Raw genomic sequence first — 22,041 nt, forward strand, 5'->3', positions numbered from 1 at the left:
TAATTGGGTTAATTAGAGACTAAATTGTCTGTAGATGTTAGCGCCCATGTAAATGGCTGTCTAGTTCTTTGGGGCTGTTTCTGCAGAGCAGTTCAACTGAGTTGAGAAATATTTAGTTTGGATTCTGAAAAGTTGGAAAGGGTGTCAACGTAACTACAAGGTAGCTTTTTTTTTTTTTTTTTTTTTTTGACATCCTTCCGTTGGGGAGTGACACAATTCTTTGCCCCTGCAAGAATACAGTAGGAGGAAAACAGGATGTTCTTTGGTATCCAACAGAGCTTGTATTCAAAAAAATCAAAAGCCAAAATACTGGATGCCCTCCATTTTTTCCATTTTTTTTTTTTAACCATGTCAAGTTCTTCTAACCATCAATTCGTGTTTCTTTTTTTCTTTACCCGCTTATCCTAATCAGGGTTTGCAGGGAGGCTAGAGCCAATCCCTACATTAATATGAAAAGCACTTTTACTTTTTCAACTTCCAGAAAAATTCTGAGATTACGACCCTTCATCAGATCGCACGATATTAAAAAAAATTAACTTCAGTATTCTTGGGCTGACTCAGCAAGAGTTGAGAGGCACTAAACCATATTCTCTTTTTTTTATGTGACCCTGCAGTCTATATTGCTGTGTGTGATATTTGCTTTTTGGGCTTTTAACATAATTTTATTCCCTTGTATTACTTTCTATAAAATCATTAATAGAGGGTGTACTGCTTGCTTTGTAGTTACAAATAGTAATTTTAAATGGCCCGTTAAACCAGAAATGATTGATAACAAGGATACAATCTGGGAGTTTTATAGCCATTGTTTATGGTGTAGAATTAAATGTTGCCAACTTCTCCAAACTGTTTTTCGCTGTATTGCCCATCTTGACAATTGCAAGAGAATTTTAAAGTATCCCGGCCGTGTTTAACAAGGGTAAACTTTAAATAATTATCGTTGGTACTTGCTGATTTTATGGTGTACATTAACGTACACATTCTCGTTTGATCCAGTAATGAACAGTGGAACAAAATCTGTGATGAAAACCAGCATTTGTCATCTTTCTACTGTATTATACTTTGTGTCATGGGCTGACCGCTTATTTCAGCATGTTGTATAGATAAGGAGACACACGCAGCGGCATTCATCACGAAGTTAATTGCGTAGTGGACTTCAGAGAGAGGACGGCCCAGTCTCTTTACAGTATGTCACATTACAGAAGTTGAAAGTTTAATGACTCTTTTAACGGGCGAGCCCAGTTTGAAGTTAATGTGTTCTGCCGTCACAGCTGCTATTACGGTCCTGCTGTGTGTGTGTCTGTGACAAAGTGGGTTTCCTGACACCATTTTTCCAAGAAAATAGTATGTGTGCGTGCGTGTACTCTTGATTTGCGCCTGTGTCCATTTATACATGGCATTTATCTTTTACATCCCTGTTTGTGTTTTTATGTGACACTCAATATCACCATCCATTTATCCTTTTTATCTGTTCCGCAGCACTACTGTATTACAGTATTGCTTTTGTTCGGCTACATCTTATCTCCCCTCCCATGTCTTTAAGCGGCAGGGTGGTGTAGTAAGCAGGAAGAACATTTCTCATATAAAGTGCTGAGATTCAGGCCACCCGTCTACCGTGCTTCCGCAGTGCTCAAGCGAGGCGGTAAATTTTCACCAAGCTCTAGGCTGATTTGTCTTCAATATTTAGGGGGGCAAGTGAATAAGTAGTGTCCTCGAGCATCAACAGTATCCTACTGAAAATGGCTCAGTTAGTCATCTCGTATGTGTGATGCATGTTTTTAAAATGCCTCTCCGAAACATATCGCTCCATAGTTAGGTGGAGGTTTCATTATATAGATTAAATTTCACTGAATTTGTCAAAAAAAAAAAAGTATTATACCTGTTGGGCTACATGAATGTATTTTTTTCTCAATAATATTCATTTACCTGAGGAATTTTATTGCATTTTTACAACCATATTGAGTATCTGACACAACTCATGTTTTTTAAAACGTCTTAGGAATCTTTGAAACTCGTTCTTGCAGGCGTTCTAAAAATGACGACGGCAGTAATCCTGTGGAGTTCATTTATTAAACAGATTGGTGCTGGTGCCTTTTTAAACACATTTCTCAATTTCTGAATTAAATTGAAATTTTGACTTTCATGAATTTATTCTCTTGACTTGATTTACAAGTGAGCTTCAGGCACTCTACAGTTCCACAGGGGTCACAAAACGGACTAATGTGACACACTTCTGAGAACATTTTTGCTTAAATTACCTTTAACGATGTTATGATTAATGATTAATATAATTCAATAATGTAAAGAGACTGATCATGTTCATCAACAGTGATTTCCATCCAGCCATTTTCTTTGCTGCTTATCCTCACGAGGGTCGCGGGGATTGCTGGAGCCTATCCCAGCTGTCAACAGGCAGGAGGGAGGGTACACCCTAAACTGGTTGCCAGCCAATCGCAGGGCACATTGAGACAAACGGCCACACTGACAATCATACCTTGGGCCAATTTAGAGTGTCCAATCAATGTTGCATGTTTTTGGAATGTGGGAGGAAACCCCATGCAGGCATGGGGAGAACATGCAAACTCCACACAGGCGGGTCCGGGATTGAACCCGGGACCTCAGAACTGTGAGACCAATGCTTTACCAGCTGAGTCATTGTGCCGCCTTAACAATGATTTAACAGTTTTTAACAGGTAGGAAATGGATATATATTTTGTAGAAATTGCTTAAAGTCCCTTTAAAATGTTGATAACATTCTCTGTGGTGTGTCACATTAGACTTTTTTTCATTATAGTCTGTAAAGATGCTGGGTGGTCTGTTTTATTATTATTATTTTATTATAGGCGTTCTCAAAATTTTGTTAAACATTTTTATTTCCAGGATTACCATGGGGGCAGGATTACATTTCACTGATAAGCACGTGATTGGGCAGTAGTGGGAACAAGAGCTATGATGTCAAAGTAGATGGGAGTGAAGGCCACCGTTTATTCATATCTTAAAATCAACAATATCAGTGACCGTTGAATTGTGATATACTGTAACGGGGTTAACATTGTGCCTAAGCAGGACAAATACAACATATCAATTGTAGTCCAAAAGTATTACACTAAAATGTCACTGTAAAATTTTGCAGTTTCTTGATCTACTTGGCAAGTATTCAATTTTCCTGTCAGAGACCAAGACTGAAGGTTAGCACATTGCTGTAACTAAGTCCTGTTCTTCATCTTCCTCATCCCATATTATATGCAACTTCTTCAAAGTCTGCGTGCCCTCTCCCACTCTTCTGTTTTCCGGGAAGGGGATAATACCTGGACAATAGCTAGGCCAACTAAGCATTGGCGGACTCTGCTCATCCAGGTCTCGGTGTTCTCTCCTCAGATTTTCTGAGCTACGCAGTTGGCTCAGTGTCGACTAGCTGATAAGTAGCCCGCGGGTTATGGAGAGGACAGCCAATGCCGGCACTAATCCCGGCATGAAACTATAGAATATTACAGAGGAGAATTATAAAAATGAGCCCCTTTCAGTGGGATGGATTAAAGCCGTCTGCCTTTGTTAGCCTGTGTGTCATTGTGTTACTGAGAGTTGTGTTTCACCAGACACAGCTATCTTTGTCTGTGGCAGAATGTTAGGTAAAACCCTAGCCTTTTAATGTCGTTAAAAAAAAACAAAACAAATACCAACAAAAAAGTCCCGGGGCCCCTTGCAGTCTTTCAAATGTCCCCCTTCTGACAAAAATACCTTCAGCTGAAGCAAAAAAAAAAAATTGGTTACATAGAGATTTATATCAGAACTTTGCTGTAGATGACATTTCAACTTTAGTTGTCAATGTTTCAACTGTACTTGTATGGTATTTACTAATATAATTTTGTAACAGGCACAAGAGAATCTGATTTGTTATATACAGCCTTTCACAAATTTTCCATCTATTTTCCAAAACTCCTCAACCTTTTGTGTTTTTAGTACTTCTATGATCTTTAGTTTTTTGTCGGTGCCCCTGGTTCTTTAAATATCCTCTTCAGGAAAATAAAATTAGGAAAAAAACAAAAAAAACAAAATGAAGACCCCCAAAATAAGTGCAAAGCAGCATTTTTTTGTTTCAGCATAATATAGCATTTGACTTTACGTTTGCTGCTAAATTCTCACAAGAATGTTATGGAAGACAAATACTGTATTACATACTGTACACACACTTCACCTTGCACAAACTGCACTGCAAACTGCTGATGCAAACATCCAGTAACTTTTTAGCTGATGTTGAAGTCACCATATCCCAGAAGGTCCCGAGGGTTGCGAGCAGCCTTGCATCATAGCGGCATGTCCTCACGGGATATATTGTTTTAGCGCGGGTGTATTTTGAATCTGCAATGCAAAGGATGATCTGAGCTGGAATCTGAGCGATATATCAAGTTTTACGATTTGTAATCCTATTTTCTGATGTGATATAGGATGATAGAATTGTCTATATTTGTTAGTTTTGAGTGAGCTGAGAGTGTTGCTCTGTTTTGTAATGTCCGCTGATTTTGTACTTCACAGACTTTTGTAAGAATCAAATATGAATCGTGTGTGTGTTTGTGTGTGTGTGTGTGTGTGTGTGTGTGTGTGTGTGTGCCATATTCATTTGCTATGGGGGCCACACATTAGAGTAGCGGTTAGCGCATATGCAATTTTTGTCACATCCACATTGTAATCACCTTGATTTACTGATGAAATCCAATTAGTGCTAGACCAGGGGTGCCCAGAATTTTTTTTTTTTTACCCAAAGATCTACTTTTCAAGCAGCCAGCTTCTCGTGAGCTACCGACGGGGGGGAGGGGACGATGATGATGACCCCAAATGTTATGTTGCCTCTTATATTTAAAATACAGAATTAGCTTTTTGTGCACTGTATTGTCTGTGCTTTCATTCTGGATCAGGCTGTGCCAAGGTGGAGTTTTAAAATTACACACCATCTCATCGTGAAATTTTCTACTTTGGCTTCAGACCAGACCTTTACCACTCGGAAAAGAGAAAATCTCATCCAGTTTAACCACTTTTTCTTCGATTATTCACATAGTCCGACAGTCATTACATTTTAAAACAACAACATTTATTTTTTAACATTCTCCATTAACATAGAAAGTAAACATAAGCAGCATGTTTAGCTCATCTTTGCTCTACGTTGCCCAGACTGCATTATTAACTCAAGCAGCAGTGGTGGACACTGTCATTATAAAACACATTGATGGGCTGCGTAAGTACTGTCTGTCTGTACTGAGTGTACGTCTTTAAGATGGGGGCGGGGGGTGTGTAATAAACTAGGACAAAGAGAGTGTGGCGGAGCAGCGGTTGTTGTTAGAGTTCCGTGTGCTGCCTAAAAGAAACCAGTGGTTTCTTCTTTTCATTTTCTACAGTACGTATGTGAATTGTGCCATTGGATGTAACAACCAGTCATCCCTCACTCATTGAATCCCACTGCAAAATGCCACAAACTGAATAGGTGTATGTTATTCTTTCAATTTGCATTGGACATTTTTTTGGCGCACAACGGAGAATATCTGCGAAGAGACTGCATCAGCGGTGCACAATTGCGCACGTGCGCAGTATAGAGGGAAGGTTAGTTGACGTCTTTTTTTTTCGACGCATTGAGCACCCCTGCTGTACACGATGGAACGTGGAGTAAATGTCTTTTGTGGAGCCGATCAAATACGTCATTGATTGGATCAGTAAATTATGACATAAAAGTCAATCAGCATGAAATTCTAATCACGATTTGTAGCAGTCAAATTTCTACCTAACCACACATACACTGTTACAACGGAATTAAGTGCTACAGCTTGATAACAGAAGTAGGTGTGAGGTGATACATATAGTATTACCCTGCTGATTTACTGTCCATCATCTAGGGTCTCACTACATTGAAAAAATGTTTTCTAGACCATATCTACTTGTCTATCGAGGAAATCCATGCTCTGGTGACTTAAATAGTCTGAGTGACGATGAATACTGAAATAATGATGCTCTTATCTCAATCTACTGAAATGACTGCTGAAATTGATGGGATGATATGCGACTGGTAAACACATCCACCTTACAGTCCTGAGGACCTGGGTTCAAATCTGTCCTCAGCTGTGTGGACCTCGCATGTTCTCCCCATGCCTGTGTTGGTTTTTCTCCGGTACCACAGTTTCTTCAACACATCCCAAAAACATGGACGGTAGGTTAATTGAAGACTAAAAATTTTCCATAGGTATGAATGTGGAAGTGAATAATTGTTTCTTGAAATGTGCCCTGTGTTTGGCTGGCGACGAGTTTGGGGTGTACCCTGCCTCCCGCCTACAGTTAGCTGGGATGGTCTCCAGCATGTCCACAACCCTGGTGAGGATAAGCGGTCCAGAAAATGCATGGATAGGCTGCTGAAGTCATTACCATGTCAAATACATAGCAATTGATACTACACTGCAGATTAAAAAAATAAAATAATTAACCATACTGTCTTTTTGTGAATAATAACAAAAGGCTCTCTGTTTCCATTTTGAGTAGGTCAAAGACTGAAAGACCAAAACATAAAAAAATGACTCTTATCCAAATCATCCCTGGTAATGATGAGCAATTATGAACCAACCTTTGAATTAGTCTTGGCTGTTATTTTGTCACAGTTATTCATCATGGCTAATAGAGTGAGCTTCTGCGTCCTTGTGCTATGTTCTCTAAGTCCATTTACGTCTCATCTGTTGTGGTTTCTTTTTTTTCTTTTTTTTACCTCTTTTATTGACTACTACCTCTAGTCTTTGTTCTGTCTGTCCCTGAAGACCCATTAGTGTGCCTAACTAGGCTGTGATTACATGACTTCTGTATTCATCCCGGGATCATAGTGCCAACTATTTCCTCCGAGTCGCCGATTTGACGTCTCACTAAGGAACATTTATCCCTTGGCGTTCAACCAATGTGTTCATTCGTCTCTGCTCATGTTCACCCCTCCTCCATCTGTTTGCCAGGGTTCCTCCATTTCCTCCTTTTTTCTTCACTATTTCATCCCTCCTTTGCTGATTAGTTTCTCTCCCAGTCCCTTGCCTCAGCCTTTCTTCGGCAGTTCTCCTGCAACCTTGCCCTCTGCTGCTGTAATCTCCTCCAAAAGCCTCCATGTTATCTCCTAAGCACAGAACCGTGCTTTGGGCACCCGCTGGTGTTAACCCAAAAACAATAAAGTTAAGTGTTTGGTAAATGATCTCTCATAGTGCGTCAAGCCTTCAGTTGTTGCACTCTAGCCAAAGCGCTGTGTTTGGCTTTCAGATCGACCTTAAAAAAAAGAATAAGTACAAAACTCTTCTCCTAATGGCCTTGAAGCAATTTGTCCTCATAAAAGCAAATTGGTGTCCCTTTTAAAGCTGTGTTTTTCTGTTAAAATTTAAGGTATTTCTGTACATAATATACGATGGGAAATAGGGATGAAACCATTTAGCGATAAACTGTCATTTTGAAAAAAAATAAAATAAATAACTTTAAGGTTGTGATTGTCACTACCTTGTTTAGCATAATGCGCTGTTCTTTGCGTTCACGGCCTCTTTGACGGTGACAGTGTTATTCAGAAATATTTAGTGGCAATTTTTTTAAGCAATGAGCAATAAATCTAACTATTTAATGGTGTTATTTACACTGATGGCACAGATGCACTTATAGCTGGATATATTGACGACCTCTGGAGACAGGACTGCAGGTCCGTGGACCAACACCTGGATGAAGTGGTCATGTTGACAAAAAGCCCTTTAAAATTTTGAATATAGCTGATTTGAATTCATGCTAGTTCATCAGTTCAAAATGCAACTCTACATCCTACTTTGTATGTGATAAGATGATGGAAAATTACATTTTCATGACTTTTTAATGTCTATCTTGTGTATGTCAGCATCTATTTTTGTCACTCATCAGAATTATTGTAATTAATCCATTGGTAGAAACACCTGATGATATTTCATTTCATTGAGTAATAGAAAGTTTCCCACGCTTCCACACCGTTTTGGTCTTATCGGCATAATGGAGGTATATCACGTTTTCCTTATCTATTAACTAACTGCAAGCTGACAATTTAACAATAAGAAAGAAACAATAGCGTGGTAGCTATCGCGAACATTAGCAATCTGTGTATTATTCAACGAATATGTTCTGAATTTCTGAGTTTTTTTTATATCAAATTTATTTCACAATGACAGAGTAGACAAGTTAAGCCTGACACAATATGAAAATTACAAAATGTAATTATTTACTCTGCAGCTAAGCACCATTTTAGCCTCCGTCGAAGAAAGAAATGCTGATAATGTTCATTATGGTTATGAAAAACAAATAAATGTAATAAAAGTACACAAGTAAATAAGAATAAAAGTACTTGGTAGTGATGTTGACCCTGTCGCTTACCGTTTCAGTTGACTTGTGCGCTGTCCTTGTTTCTTCCAATTGGGACTTTTCCTACCGAGCGCACAACCATGCAGCTGCAATCTAATTTAATGGGCTCTGATCAATGACGATGATAAAGTTTTTAACAGACTATTAAAATCCAACAATAAAATAACACTGTCCGTGTTTTGACAAGCCCGCTTCAGAGTCAATTATTCTTATTTCATTATTCCAGATGTAGCTTGTCATATTTTTTGTCATACTTTCATTAGTCCACCTTTAAAGAGAGTCGAAGGTTTTTGTGACTTGTCATGGACCATCGGACATCTATCTAATTAACGTTGTTTTCTTCCTGCAGTGGTGCTACTGAATTCTAAAGAGACTCAGGCAGAGCTGGGCTGGACCTCATATCCCCCCAATGGGGTGAGTTGGCATCTTCTGTTTTCTTTGCCGTGCGTGTTTGTTGACATGCCCATTTGGTGGATGCGTTTTATTACACAGCTGCCCACTTAACATCTGTCTGGGCAAACTGCCGGCGTGTTTTCTCCTCATCAGTCTTTCCCATACTTTCCCACCTTGTTAATCTCACTGTCTCAAAACTAGTACACTTATGTACATCTGTGTCTGTTAATGTCGTTTGGAAAAGGGAAGCCATAATGGTATTAGATTTATGGTTGTGCGATTTCAAAACCCTGTTGGCCCAATGTTACAGAGGGGCATTTGTTTGATGAAAACAATTTATACATTTACTATCTTGGCCAGTAAGTAGATTCTCCAACAGGAGCAGATTATTTTTTTGGTATATATTCTTCTTCTGCTTTTCTTTTCGGCTTGTCCTGATTAGGGGTCGCCAGAGCGTGTCATCATAATCCAACTAAGCCTATCTCGTGCATCTTCCTCCCTCACCACACCCATTAACCTTTTCTTTGGTCTTCCTCTCACTCTTTTGCCTGGCAGCTCCATCCTCAGCACCCTTCTACCAATATACTCACTCCCTCGCCTCTGAACATGTCCAAACCATCGAAGTCTACTCTCTCGAATCTTGTCTCCAAAACATTCAACTTTGGCTGTCCCTCTAATGAGCTCATTTCTAATCCTATCCAACCTGCTCATTCTGAGCGAGAACCTCAACATCTTCATTTCTGCTACCTCAAATTCTGCTTCCTGTTGTTTCTTCAGTGCCACCGTCTCTAATCTGTACATAATGGTCAGCCTCACCACTGTTTTATAGACTTTGTGCTTCATCCTAGCGGAGAATCTTCTGTCACATAGAACACCAGACACCTTCCACCAACAGTTCCACCCTGCTTGGACTTGCTTCTTCACTTTACCAGACTCTACATTGCTCTGTATTTTTGAACCTAAGTATTTGAAGTCGTCCACCCTTGCTATCTCTTCTCCCTGGAGCTTCACTCTTCCCCCACCGCCCCTCTCATTCATGCCCATATACTCTGTTTTACTTCACCTAATCTTCATTCCTCTCCTTTCCAGTGCATGCCTCCATCTTTCTAATTGTTCCTCCACCTGCTCCCTGCTTTCACGGCAGATCACAATATCATCTGCGAACATCATGGTCCAAGGGAAATGCAGTCTAACCTCGTCTGTCAGCCTATCCATTACTACCGCAAACAGGAAGGGGCTCAGGGCAGATCCCTGATGCAGTCCCACCTCCACCTTAAATTCTTCTGACACACTTACGGCACATCTCACCGTTGTTCTGCTGTCCTCATACATGTTCTGTAGTATTCTAACATATTTCTCCGCCACACCGGACTGCGCATGCAGAACCACAGTTCGTCTCTTGGTACTTTGTCATCGGCTTTCTCTCGGTCTAAATACATTCAGCTTTATTGTACAATATCATAATAGTAATAATAATTTAAAAGACACACACCATCCATTTTCTGTACCATCTCTTTCTATTTTCCCTGTCCCTCCTGAATTAATTCGTTCCCACCTATGAGCAATCCAGAGTATTCAATTATTTTGTTTTGGGAATCAAGCTGCAGTATACAGATGAAACCTGTTTTGCATTACATTGACTCTTAACAAAGAAATAGCTAAATAAGGTTTGAAATTGTTTTCGTCATGCATCTTTTTTTTTTTTTTTTTAAATCAGGAGGGTGTGGAGAATATTAGACCATGTTTCAATTTGTGCAGGTCTTTATACTACCAGATTATCACCTCAATTTTGAAGGTAGTGGAGCAGAACATCGCCGTAGCAAAATAGAAATCAATCATCATTAAATCGAGGTACGCTGTAATTTATGGTGGTATTTAATGTATGATTGAATGAAACAAAAACAGTCTACATATTGCTATCCACAAATAGTTTACTCATTAATCCTTTTTTTTTCATCTACTCATTCACTGATTTACACTTTTGTAGAAAAAACAGTTTGTTGGCAGGCTGGCGCTTGTGAGAGCTGAGCACAAACACAACAGTTTCACGAGATTGCATCCACTTGTCGTGCTGCCTTGTCAGAATGGCCGCTCAGTGAGAGAATCAATTGATGCATCAATCGCTCCCCTTCTGAAAAGACCATTTGTCACCGTGGCAGTGGTGTTGTTTAGCACAAGACCAGCACTAACAACCCATTTTCAATGCCTGCTTTGCTGCTTGACCGAATGTCAGAAAAAGACCTCTTTATCAATAATGGATCAATCAGAGGTTGGCCTCGATCTGCACTGAATCTTAATTCTTCATTTTTCCTGAGACATTTTGGACAACTTTATCCTTCCAAGTTTGTAGAAACGTGCTTGAGGAAGGACACATTTTGTTCCAGATGACTGAGTCCCAGTGCACAAACCACAAGTCAATAAAGGCATGCTATGGAAGAACTCGAGACCCCTGGGACCTGACAACTGTGTATTTGATTCAGTTTTCACTTCCCATCACTCTCAAAAGTCACAATGCTTTTCTCATCTTATCTGCAGTATGTTTGTGCATTTGCATTATGCACTAACATTTGCTCCAATCAGAATACATTAGTTTGCCGGGGGTGGGATTGTTTTAATGCCCACCAAAACCTGTTCAGATGCCCATGAGAGTTCACCCAGAGCCACAGATTCCCCCCCTTCCCCCTTTGTACTCCACTGCAAGGCTTGTGGTTTTAAATTATTCCTCTTGTTTTATAGCATCATAGTGGACTTAAACCAAATTATTCAACCCCATGCTCATTACCTGAGTAGTGATTTGTCTAATAATTTTTTGGGAGAACTGACATCTAGCTGGAAATGACAAGGACCAAAAGATGTGAAAACAAGACATAAAGCTATTTGCCATTTTTCTTTAACTCTTAAAAAGCTATTTATATCTTTGTTCATTTGAAACTGAAAGATTCACTCTATACTGGCTCTCAATGCAGCGTAGGCTATCAAACGATCCAATGATTCGTTAAACCGCACATTTTAATCACAATGTCCTGTTGTGCTTTTACTATATAACATTTTATAGTTTAATAACAAAAGATTGAGATAGTCATTTTCATCACTTGAAACGAAAACTTGAAGGTCTCTAACTCTTTTTATTTCCTTCAGTGGGAGGAGATAAGTGGCGTCGATGAGAAGTACAAGCCCATCCGGACCTACCAGGTATGCAATGTGATGGAGCCTGCCCAGCAAAACAACTGGTTGCAGACCGGCTGGGTGGCACGTCGAGGTGGCCAACGCATCTTCGTAGAGCTTCAGTTTACGCTTCGCGACTGCAACAGCATTCCAGGAGTGGCCGGCACCTGCAAGGAGACCTTCAACCTCCTTTACGTTGAATCGGACAGGGACTTGGGTGGCGTGACCCGAGAGGACCGCTACACTAAGATTGACACCATCGCTGCGGATGAGAGCTTCACGCAGGGTGATTTGGGTGAAAGGAAGATGAAGCTGAACACAGAGGTCCGGGAGATCGGTCACCTCAACCGTAGAGGCTTCCACCTGGCGTTCCAGGATGTCGGCGCCTGCGTAGCTCTGGTGGCGGTGCGGGTTTACTATAAGCGTTGCCTCGCCACCGTCCAGAACTTGGCCATCTTTCCCGACACAGTAGCCGAGGCGGCTTTTTCCACGCTGGTCGAGGTGCGTGGCAGCTGCGTCAACAACTCCGAGGTGGACGCCGACAGCCCCCCCAGGATGCACTGCAGTGCCGAAGGTGAATGGCTGGTGCCAATTGGGAAATGCAGCTGCAGTGCAGGTTACGAGGAGGGACACAGCAGCTGTGAAGGTAGGAAAAACATAAACAATGTACAATTTGGTGAGAAAATGAGTATGGAGAGAAAAAAAAATGACCACAAAGAACTTACTCTCATAAAAGGTGGTCAACCAATTAAAAGTGGCCGATTACCCAGAAGATAAAGTATAAGACAGGATTGATGTGACTTAATAATGTCTATTGATGTTAAAATGACAGCAATATGAGACCAATGAATAAATCAGATGAAACAACTGCAGAACAATAGACATCATCTCAAATATTTGTGCAGATTTTTCTTCTAAATCGAATAATTATTTAGAAAGGATATGAAATTCAAATGTAAGGTAATATGCTCAATAAACCTTCTTTTTACCAATGTAAGAAAAATGTTTACCCTTACATAGGGCGGCACAATGGAACAACTGGTTTAGAGCATTGGCCTCACAGTTCTGAGGACCCAGGTTTAAATCAAGGCTCCTCCTTTGTGGAGTCTGCATGTTCTCCTCATGCCTGCGTGGGTTTTCTCCTCTCACATCCCCAAAACAAGCATTCATCGGAGATGCTTACATGCCCCTTGGTGTGATTGCGAGTGTGACTGTTGTCTGTCTTCATGTCCCCTGTGATTGGCTGGCAACCAGTTCAGGGTGTACCCGGCTTCCTGCCCGATGACAGCTCAGATAGGCTCCAGTGCTCCTCCGACTCTTGTGAAGATAAGCGGCTCAGAAAAGGATGGATGCATATGTGTGTTCAGTTCTACTTCCTTTCTCCCAAATCAGCCCATGTGAAATATATGTAATCTAAATCGTTGACACAAGAAAAGATGAAGCTTTAAGTTACAGCAACATGCACACTTGGTAAGTTATAATGGGTATTGCAATTCAGCAAATATGACTGAGAGGCCATCACTTCTCATATCATATTCCACATTCATTTTTCCATCATCCATTCATCCATTTTCTTTGCCGCTTATCCTCACAAGGGTCGCGGGAGTGCTGGAGCCTATCTCAGCTGTCATCGGGCAGGAAGCAGGGTACACCCTGAAGTGGTTGCCAGTCTGTAATAGGGCACATATCGACACCATCACTGAGCCAGGAATCGGTCCCAATTTCATGAAATAAAAATGCCCACGTACAGTAAAAACTAGTGCAACATATTGCTAATGCAAACACTTGTAAGAATAAAAAAATGCAAGTACAAAGGAACATTCAGCTTCATATACTGCAGCTATTTACAAAGAGAACCGGAAAGCATGGAGGAAATGTGAGGCTTCACCATCACTACAGTATACACGTGCATAAATACATTGTAGGGTATGTCAGGTATGAAGATAAGATGAATAGAATTCCATGACATTGATATCAGCAATGAGGACTACATCGTATCAGTCATATCGCATCAGTATGTGTGCGCATCCAAATAAGATGCATAAACAACAACAAAAAAAACAGACACTGTTGCACACATCACAAGCCGTGCTTTGTGGAGTGGTGACTCTCCAAAATCTGATTGTGCTTGTGCTCCCGTGTGTGAACATGGTGACTAATGTCCTGTGCCGTCATTCTGTTGAAAACCACAGCTTCACTTCTGGCATTTGCATCCAGCCAAAATGACACACACATTTCGTCTCAAGCATCATCTGTGTAAAGCCACCGGGAGGTTGTAGTGGTGTGGGCGGAGGGTAGGTAGAGTGATGAATATGCTGACGGAGACTGAGTCAAACACTCTTCGAATGCATTGTCACCAGACATTGCTCATAGGCGAGCGACAGCTAATAGCCCCACTGTGGAGGTAAAATTTCACAGCTCCTCTTACTTTGTTGTCCAATGCATTGTGGGTGTTGGAGTCATTGGGAACACAGTTACTGTGGGATACTTAGCAGGCAATAATGTTGGCTTTTTGAATAAAGAAATATGTAAGCCTTTATTATTTAATATCATAAGAGTCACATAAATTTACCGTAATACTTTTTAAACAAATTCCTACATGTGATATGGGTATAAATGCAGAGGCATACCCCTACCAGGTGGTGCACAGTTTAATTTTGTTTAAATCCCCCACCTTCCCAAAAATCTGCTGATGTGCTAAATAAAGCAATAAATTGGATATATGATGTGGCATTGTTAAGACTGGGGATGTAGCAATGGAACAGAGTTATTGTGTGGTGAAGAATAAAAAATGTTTGTCATTCGATGAATGAGCCATTTTAACAAGTCTGAACAAAAGTGACAGCTGACAGCTCAGTGGAGGAAGCTTACAAAGTGAAAAGAAGTGTTCACTCTGATTCCATCTCCTCCTAAAGCCCAATTCTATTCATTTTGTCGGCAATGGAACTTGCAGACACACACATGCGCATGTACAGTATCATACACATTGTACATTTAGGATGCCCATGGGGATACATTTCCTTTCCTTTCCAGCAATGCCATTTATTAAACATAATAATTTGTCCACAATAAATAATCGGATCATATCTGATATAAAAAAAAAATGGGAAAATGTCATAGTAGTAGTAGTAAAAGTAGTAGTGATGAAAAGCAACATGGTTTGGGATGTGGGATTTGTGACGTAGCATTTGATCATTCTTGTTCTTGCTTTATTTGTAGGAATTTGCATCAGGTTCTGGATCAAGTTTTCAGTGATTATTATTCTTTACAATGCATGTTTGTCCTCTCAATATGTTCCACTTTTTATTCTTTTTGATAGCCCCAAAGTTTCGTGTTATATGCCTGAGCAAGATTACGGACTTGAGAGTATATGACAAGTGACTATTGTGTTGCATTTTAATACTTATTTGCAAGTGATCATTTTGCAAAGTATCTGCAGTTATTGTTAGACACTAAAGAAACTATATGTATACTCCTATTACCCCCATGCTAATAGTTTTTACATACAATATTTTGTAAACTCACAACTTGTAATTCCTTGCTGACTGGATTTAAATTCAGATGATGTTTTTTTCCAAGATCATTTTAGTTCATTTATGGTATAAATATGCAGACAACTCCCATCACACTTGGTTGGCCCTGATCCTCTGAAGAATTAGACTTGACAATGTTCATACCCATTCAAAGATAGGATAAACACACCGGCAGCACAACTACGCTCTAAGGAAAAATAGTTTTGTTGATTGGATCGTGTGTAAGACGGATGTGTGAAGGCTCTGTCTTCCTGATTGGAATAATTATGTGGTAACTACGGTCTGTGTCGACAAATAAATGTTTGTGCATCACCTGTGAAAGGCAATATAATAAATGCAAAACAGAGAATCACTGCATAGCATGAAGCAATCCTTGTCGCTGATACTCTTTAATAGGTGCGGCAGACTCTAAACACATCTTATTCAAGAGTGTAACGAAGCAAGTGTCTCAACACAGGTCAATAATATTGAATAGCCTGTGAGTAGCTACTGATAACGGAGCGTTGTGGAGCAGAGGATTATTAGCACATGCAATCTAACAGTAGCGGCAATCTCCGGAAACACTGGATTACGACAGTGTTTGCAGGGTCAGTAGTTTACCCTCTTTAGCGCTGTCACAGGCACGACTATTAAAGTCAGCGAATGGGTAGCGACACTTCTTGACGATCGTTGCTATTGTGCTTAATAGTTATAAAACATGTTTAGAAAATCTAATGTTACAATTAACTCATTCACATTGTTTTCATTTAATTTCATACACTGAGGGGACTTTTCCAAGGTACAATCGTATATTCTAATTTGCCCCTTTCTTGTGGATGTGTGCATTACAAATTACAAAAACCACACAGCTTTAAAGCAATACAAACAACTTCAACAAAAATATTTTCCAATTAATACCTTGAATGCTTCAATTAAAACTCAGAATTATTACGCCTGTTTTACAAATGGAAAAAGTACATATAGTACGCATGGAGATTTTTGCAAACATTGTTCTTGTATTGCCTCTCATTAGATTGTGCAGGTGTATGACATTAAGTGCTCTACAAGTACCTATTATTATATCAAATGTATATTTTTTTGGACATAGAAATAGCTGTAAAGAAAACCTCATGTACATAAGTGTTGTATACAGTACATGAAAGATGCGTTAGTGAAAACAAAGTCATCCATTCACATTACCTGAGCCACTTACCCTCACAAGGGCTGCTGGAGTGCTAGAGGCTATCCCAGCTATTTTCAGGCAGGAGGTAGTGTACACCTTGAACTGGTTGCCGGCCAATCACAGGGCACATCGAGACAGACAACAGTCGCATTTTCAATCACACCTAGGGGCAATTTAGAGTCTCCAATTAATGCATGTTTTTGGGATGTGGAAGGAGAAAGGCCCCGCACAAGGAGAACACACAAACTCCACACAGGCAAGGCCGGGATTTCAACCCTGGTCCTCAGAACTATGAGGCTAATGAATTAACCAGACACACCGCAACGTGTTGCCGACAACAAAGTCAGTGAATCATAAAAGTTATCTCTTGGTCTCAAGCTGTAAAATCTTCGCAATAAATGTTTCTGAGGAAAATATGTTGAAGAGGCCTTGGACTTAAATCTCTTTCTCGAGGGGGGGGAAGCGAAATTACAAACCTTCAAGTGCTTGTCGTTGGCTTCCTGTTTGAGTGTCTAATTGTATAAAATGTATGTGGTGTTAAAAAGCTCAGGGTCATTTCCCTCTGCCACTTGAAATTTAATAACTACAAATGAATGTACAGTACGCAAGGAACAGATAAATGAGGACTATCTTGCCAGCATTAATGAATAGGGAACACTTATTCCTGTCGCGGAGTAAAAAACTGTGGTGGCACTTGACCAGCCTCTAGTAAAACGTAGGAACAAATGTGCAGCAGGACATTACTGTGAATTTGCATATCTGCTCACTCAGCTTCTTCATGTGAAATGAAGATGTGAAAAAGAATAGAATAGAGAATTAAAGAGTACAGCATATAGCTTGGTTTTACTGGCTGTCAACAAGGCTCGCGTGCACGCTCTTTATCGTAAATCTCCAGCTTCACACTGATCGCTGCACACATGTTCTCCCGTCTCATTATGAAATGATGAAACACCAGCAGTCACTCCCATCTGAGGCAAAATAAATTATGTAATAATTCACCTCGCAAACTCTGTTTTCTGTGCTCCCACGTTTTCTTCCTTTTTCTAATTAATGCGGCCTGCTCTTTGCTATATAATTACTGTGAGTGTGGCGCCTGCCTTTAGCGACTTCTCTTATCTTTCTGTTGTTTGTTGCTCAACAATCCAGCTCCTGGCGCCTTCACCACCCTGCTGTTCCTTCCTGTCGCTGCTTTTCTCCTTTCCCCCCCACTTCCCTTCATCACTTCTCTGACCTATTTACCCCCCATGCACTCCCGATGCTGCAGAAGAAGCGCCGCTTAATATCTTTACCAACAGCCTCATTTGCACTTCATGATTGTATCGGTGATGTCTGCTTTTGATATCAAGCTATTTTGCTCCTTTTGTATCCAACATCTTTCCACGCGGTTTTGATTTTCCTACTTTTTCAGTGCATTTATCCATCAGGCTGTTATTGCTGCTCCACACTTTACCCCACCCACCCCCCGCCTCCCCCCCTGTGGGGACCATGTGGCAGGGTGAGGCGGGTGAAGAGGCAGGTTAACCGGTTGAAATCTGCTCGAGAAGCTGGAGATTTATATGGTTGGTTGTGTGTGTGTGTGTGTGTGTGTGTGGTGTGTGTGTGTGTGTGTGTGTGGTGTGTGTGTGTGTGTGTGTGTGTGTGATTAAGACTTGGCACAAGTGCACAATCATCTTTCTGAAGTCGTACCCTGTGTTCCACTCATCTTGCCCTGTCATGTCCTCATCAGGACCCTCTTACTTATTTTGTTCTAGGTCATGAACAAGAAGTTAGTTGTGTGTTCTCAGTTGTAACTTTCAAACTTCTGCCTTGTTTTTGTCTGGTTTTGTTTGCCTACAGAGCTAAATAATATTATTCATGCAGTTTTGTTAGTTCTTTTTCAACAATCGATTCTTTAACCTGAGAAGAAATTCTTATTCAAGTCTTTTAACATGAGTTTATATACGGTATTTATTTCAACACAAACACTATTAAAATAAATACAAAATAAATCTACGAATGGGGGGAAAAATGAAGAATACAAGTTAACATTTTAAACTTAACTGCCTGGTTTGAATAAAATGAAGAAAAAAAAATCACTGTAAGCATAGCTTGAGGGTCTGATCCAAACGTCTTCATGTTAAAATAAACACAATCCAACTTTGTCGGGAAATCTGAGCGTGTAAACATGCTTCAGGGTTAAGATGTGAATGCAGTCAGTCAGTCAGTAGAGTTGTATGAAGCAGAGGTGTTGACACATTTCATTTGAATACTTTTGACTCCCTAGAGCAACAACCCGTTTGACAGTTGACAACTTGGGCCAAAAGTAATTGCCTCCCCTGACGCATGATTGATTGATATGCCTCATAAGCAGCGCTTTAAATCGTTAATTTATACCGCACATGTATTTTGTTCTTAAGTGCTTAAAACTCCTTAAGCCATGATTTATTATATATCATTTTGACAAACATTCTCTTCATTAGTATTCAATGTATAAATAAACTTTGCTCTGATTGGATCGCCATTCTTCTCATAATGCTGCTGAAAATAAAAGGAGAGTGGGATATCTCGAGGTAGGGCTAGTGTTCACTTGCCCAAACACGACACAATTCTGACTCTAAAATGTGTCGGAATTTTTTCCCCAAATAAATTGAAGCCATTTATTCTTAACTCCTCTGAAGTTGGCAGGTGATGCAATGCTTTGTCCAAGACGCACCCGCTTGCCATTTTTCCCCGAGATGAGTGGTCATGTACTCAACTTGAATTGGGCAAATAGTTGAAAAATGTGTAACTTTCTAGCTCACAACTGCACGGAAATTGGATCCGGTCGTTTTACTAGCCTTATGCCACTTTTTGTCTTTTCCATTCAGCCAACAACCGCAGTTGTCAAACTTAAACCAATTGACACTCATTTTGACCAATGTTATGCATCCAACAATAAGGGAAAAAAATCTTTTGATTGCTGAAAATCCCTTAAATTCCCTCCCCAATTCAAAATGTTAATAGCGTTCTCACTTACCACCACAACCACAAATTTTACCCTTTCCTTATATACCAGATTTCACTGGCTTTGTGCCCACTCTGCCCATCTGGTCCTCCTGTTTCTCTCTATCCTTCCCCATCCATCTCTTCCCTAGCAGCGTCCCCTACTTCTGTTTGTCATCTCTTCCAACTGCCTTAACATTAAATAATTCACTGTCTCTTCTGGGGGTGGGAGGTGGGTGAGAAAAAAAATCCAGCGTGCTCTTTTGGGAAGGGCATCTGATATTTATTTGTCTAGCCTGCCAAGAAACATGTGGCAAGACAGCATGCAAGAAGACTGTCAGCTCAACAAACTTTCCATCACTCTCATGTAAATTCAGACCCATTGTCACACGGTATATCTCGGTTATCGAATATGTGAGCTGGGCGGAGGCCAAGTACTCACCATTCATTTGTCCACCGCCTTGATTTACAGAGAAGCAGTTGAGGAAAAGCTGTAAGCAAGAGACAAACCGGTCATTACGATCGTGAATGAGATGACCGAGGAGACGACACTGCAGTGCCGAAACGAACTGTCAGGGAATTCTTGTGCTTGTGCTGTTTGGTAGTTGCTTTGCAAGTGAGCTGAATGCATAAAAGATGAGTTGTAAAAGCGGAGGACAAATTCCAAATGCATACACAACGGTGGTGCGGAATGAGGAGGAGGAAGGCGACTCAAAAGTGGGAAAAAAAAGGTGAACAATGCATGAGCGCAACAGAATAAAAGTCAAATGAGTAAGTTTTGGATGGAAGGGAAATCAGAAGCTTGAGGACTCTTGAAACAGGCAGTTTAAAGAATGCTTGATATGAATAAGAGAAGTTCCAAGGCTGTGTTGAATTGCAGAACAAAGTGATGGGAAGCAAACTAGCAGGAGGGGAGAGATAAGAGAACTTGTCACAACCAGTGAGACGGTGGGTTAAACATGCAAATGAGAGCACATTACCACCACCCGCCTGTCCCACTTTGAATCCACCGCACCAGACTCATGTATTAAATACGGCAGACATGAATGCATTCAAGAACAGGTTGGCTCTCCAGCTTTAATCACTTTTCATCCTTGCATGATACGACATCATTTCTTTCAGCTTCCCTCTCCACATCTGAGCTATAGGGGAAAATAGAAAAATTCAAGCAGCTTAGGAAATATAGATTGAGAAAGTAATGTCTGCTGTCGTGTTAGTACGGCTTTGAAATAAATAACATTACTCGGATTTGGCCACCGGTTTCCTATTTCAGTTCTTCAGGCGTTGGAAAGGTGTTCGATGGGTTTGAGGTCAGGGGACAATTTATTGTTGAAATGATTATTATTCTTTCAATAAAAAAATAAATGAAATAGTGGATACAGACTGATTTTGTCTATCATTTACATTAGTTTATTATTTTTATTTTTTGGGGTAAATAAGTGAAATCTTAAAATGGGATTGTCATGAAATGGATGATTTTTGGTATATTGTTAATGAAAAACCCACAGCCAATATGGTCCCATGTGTTTTTTTCACCACAAAACATGATTTTGATGTATACAGCTTTTTGTAACTCCCGCCATGAAAATCCTCTCGAGGGATTTGTTTTCGAGAAGAAGCAGGAAGTGACGTAAAGGACAGTGGCGCCCCCTAGAGGACTCATTTGTTTCCATTAGTTTTACCTCCGGGAAGGTAGCTCGTTGTTCCTTCGTATTAGCCAAAATGCCGGCTCATTGCATTGCTGGACATTGCTTGAACACTCGGGAGAATGGAATTACCCTTCATAAATTTGAAAGACACCCTGTTCGTTGTGAAAAATGGATTGCACGTGTGCAGAAGATGAGAGCTTCGTGGGTTCCAAATAATAGGTAGGTGTGTATACAGCTACTAAGAAAAATAATAGTTTGGGGCGGACCACGTAATCGGTCTCTCTCATAATGTAACAAAAGAGCCTCGTATGAAATATGTCGATGTGTGCGTCGTCCAGCCAACAATGTCTCACTCAGCCTCGTCTCGATAATGTTCATCGCTTACTGCGGTGGCTGTGAACAACCCTCTAAAAGCAGCGCGCCTCGGCTCCATTATATGCCACCATGGCGCCGAAAATCAGCCACACTGGCTGAGGCGGTCACAGCTTCTGCGAAGGCTGCACATCGGGCTTTGCGACGGGGGCGGCTCTGAAGAACCCAGCTGTGAATGCGTTACTCAGTCGCGTGCGCGCATAAAGCGCCCGGGCTCGACTGTTCATCGAGTACTGCGGTGTCTGTGAACACCCTCCTAAAGCAGCACCGCTCGGCGCTGTCATAAGCCACACCGGCCGGCTGAGATGAGCCGCGATGGCCGCGGAAGTGGATTGGATGGGGATGCGGTTTGCCCATGATCACATATCATCTGAATATGGATCGAAACAATAGTGTAATATTGCCCGGGTAACTTCACTCGGTTGTGTAGTGT

The 22,041-nt window shown here is 40.7% G+C and overlaps 1 protein-coding gene across 6 annotated transcripts in view; it reads left to right on the forward strand.

The window, feature by feature from the left end:
* Nucleotides 1–22,041, forward strand: part of LOC133497960 (ephrin type-A receptor 7) — a 148,914-nt gene that overhangs the window by 25,190 nt on the left and 101,683 nt on the right. For all 6 annotated transcript variants that reach the window (XR_009794169.1, XR_009794163.1, XM_061814300.1 and 3 more), the window contains exons 2-3: nucleotides 8,723–8,787; nucleotides 11,905–12,577. Coding sequence is in view for 4 of the 6 variants with exons in the window: in XM_061814300.1 (XP_061670284.1) it covers nucleotides 8,723–8,787; nucleotides 11,905–12,577 (738 nt within the window). In the remaining 2 variants the exon portion in view is untranslated. The remainder of the gene's footprint in view (nucleotides 1–8,722; nucleotides 8,788–11,904; nucleotides 12,578–22,041) is intronic.

Source organism: Syngnathoides biaculeatus, chromosome 1 (genome assembly GCF_019802595.1).
Source record: "Syngnathoides biaculeatus isolate LvHL_M chromosome 1, ASM1980259v1, whole genome shotgun sequence".
NCBI lineage: Eukaryota > Metazoa > Chordata > Actinopteri > Syngnathiformes > Syngnathidae > Syngnathoides > Syngnathoides biaculeatus.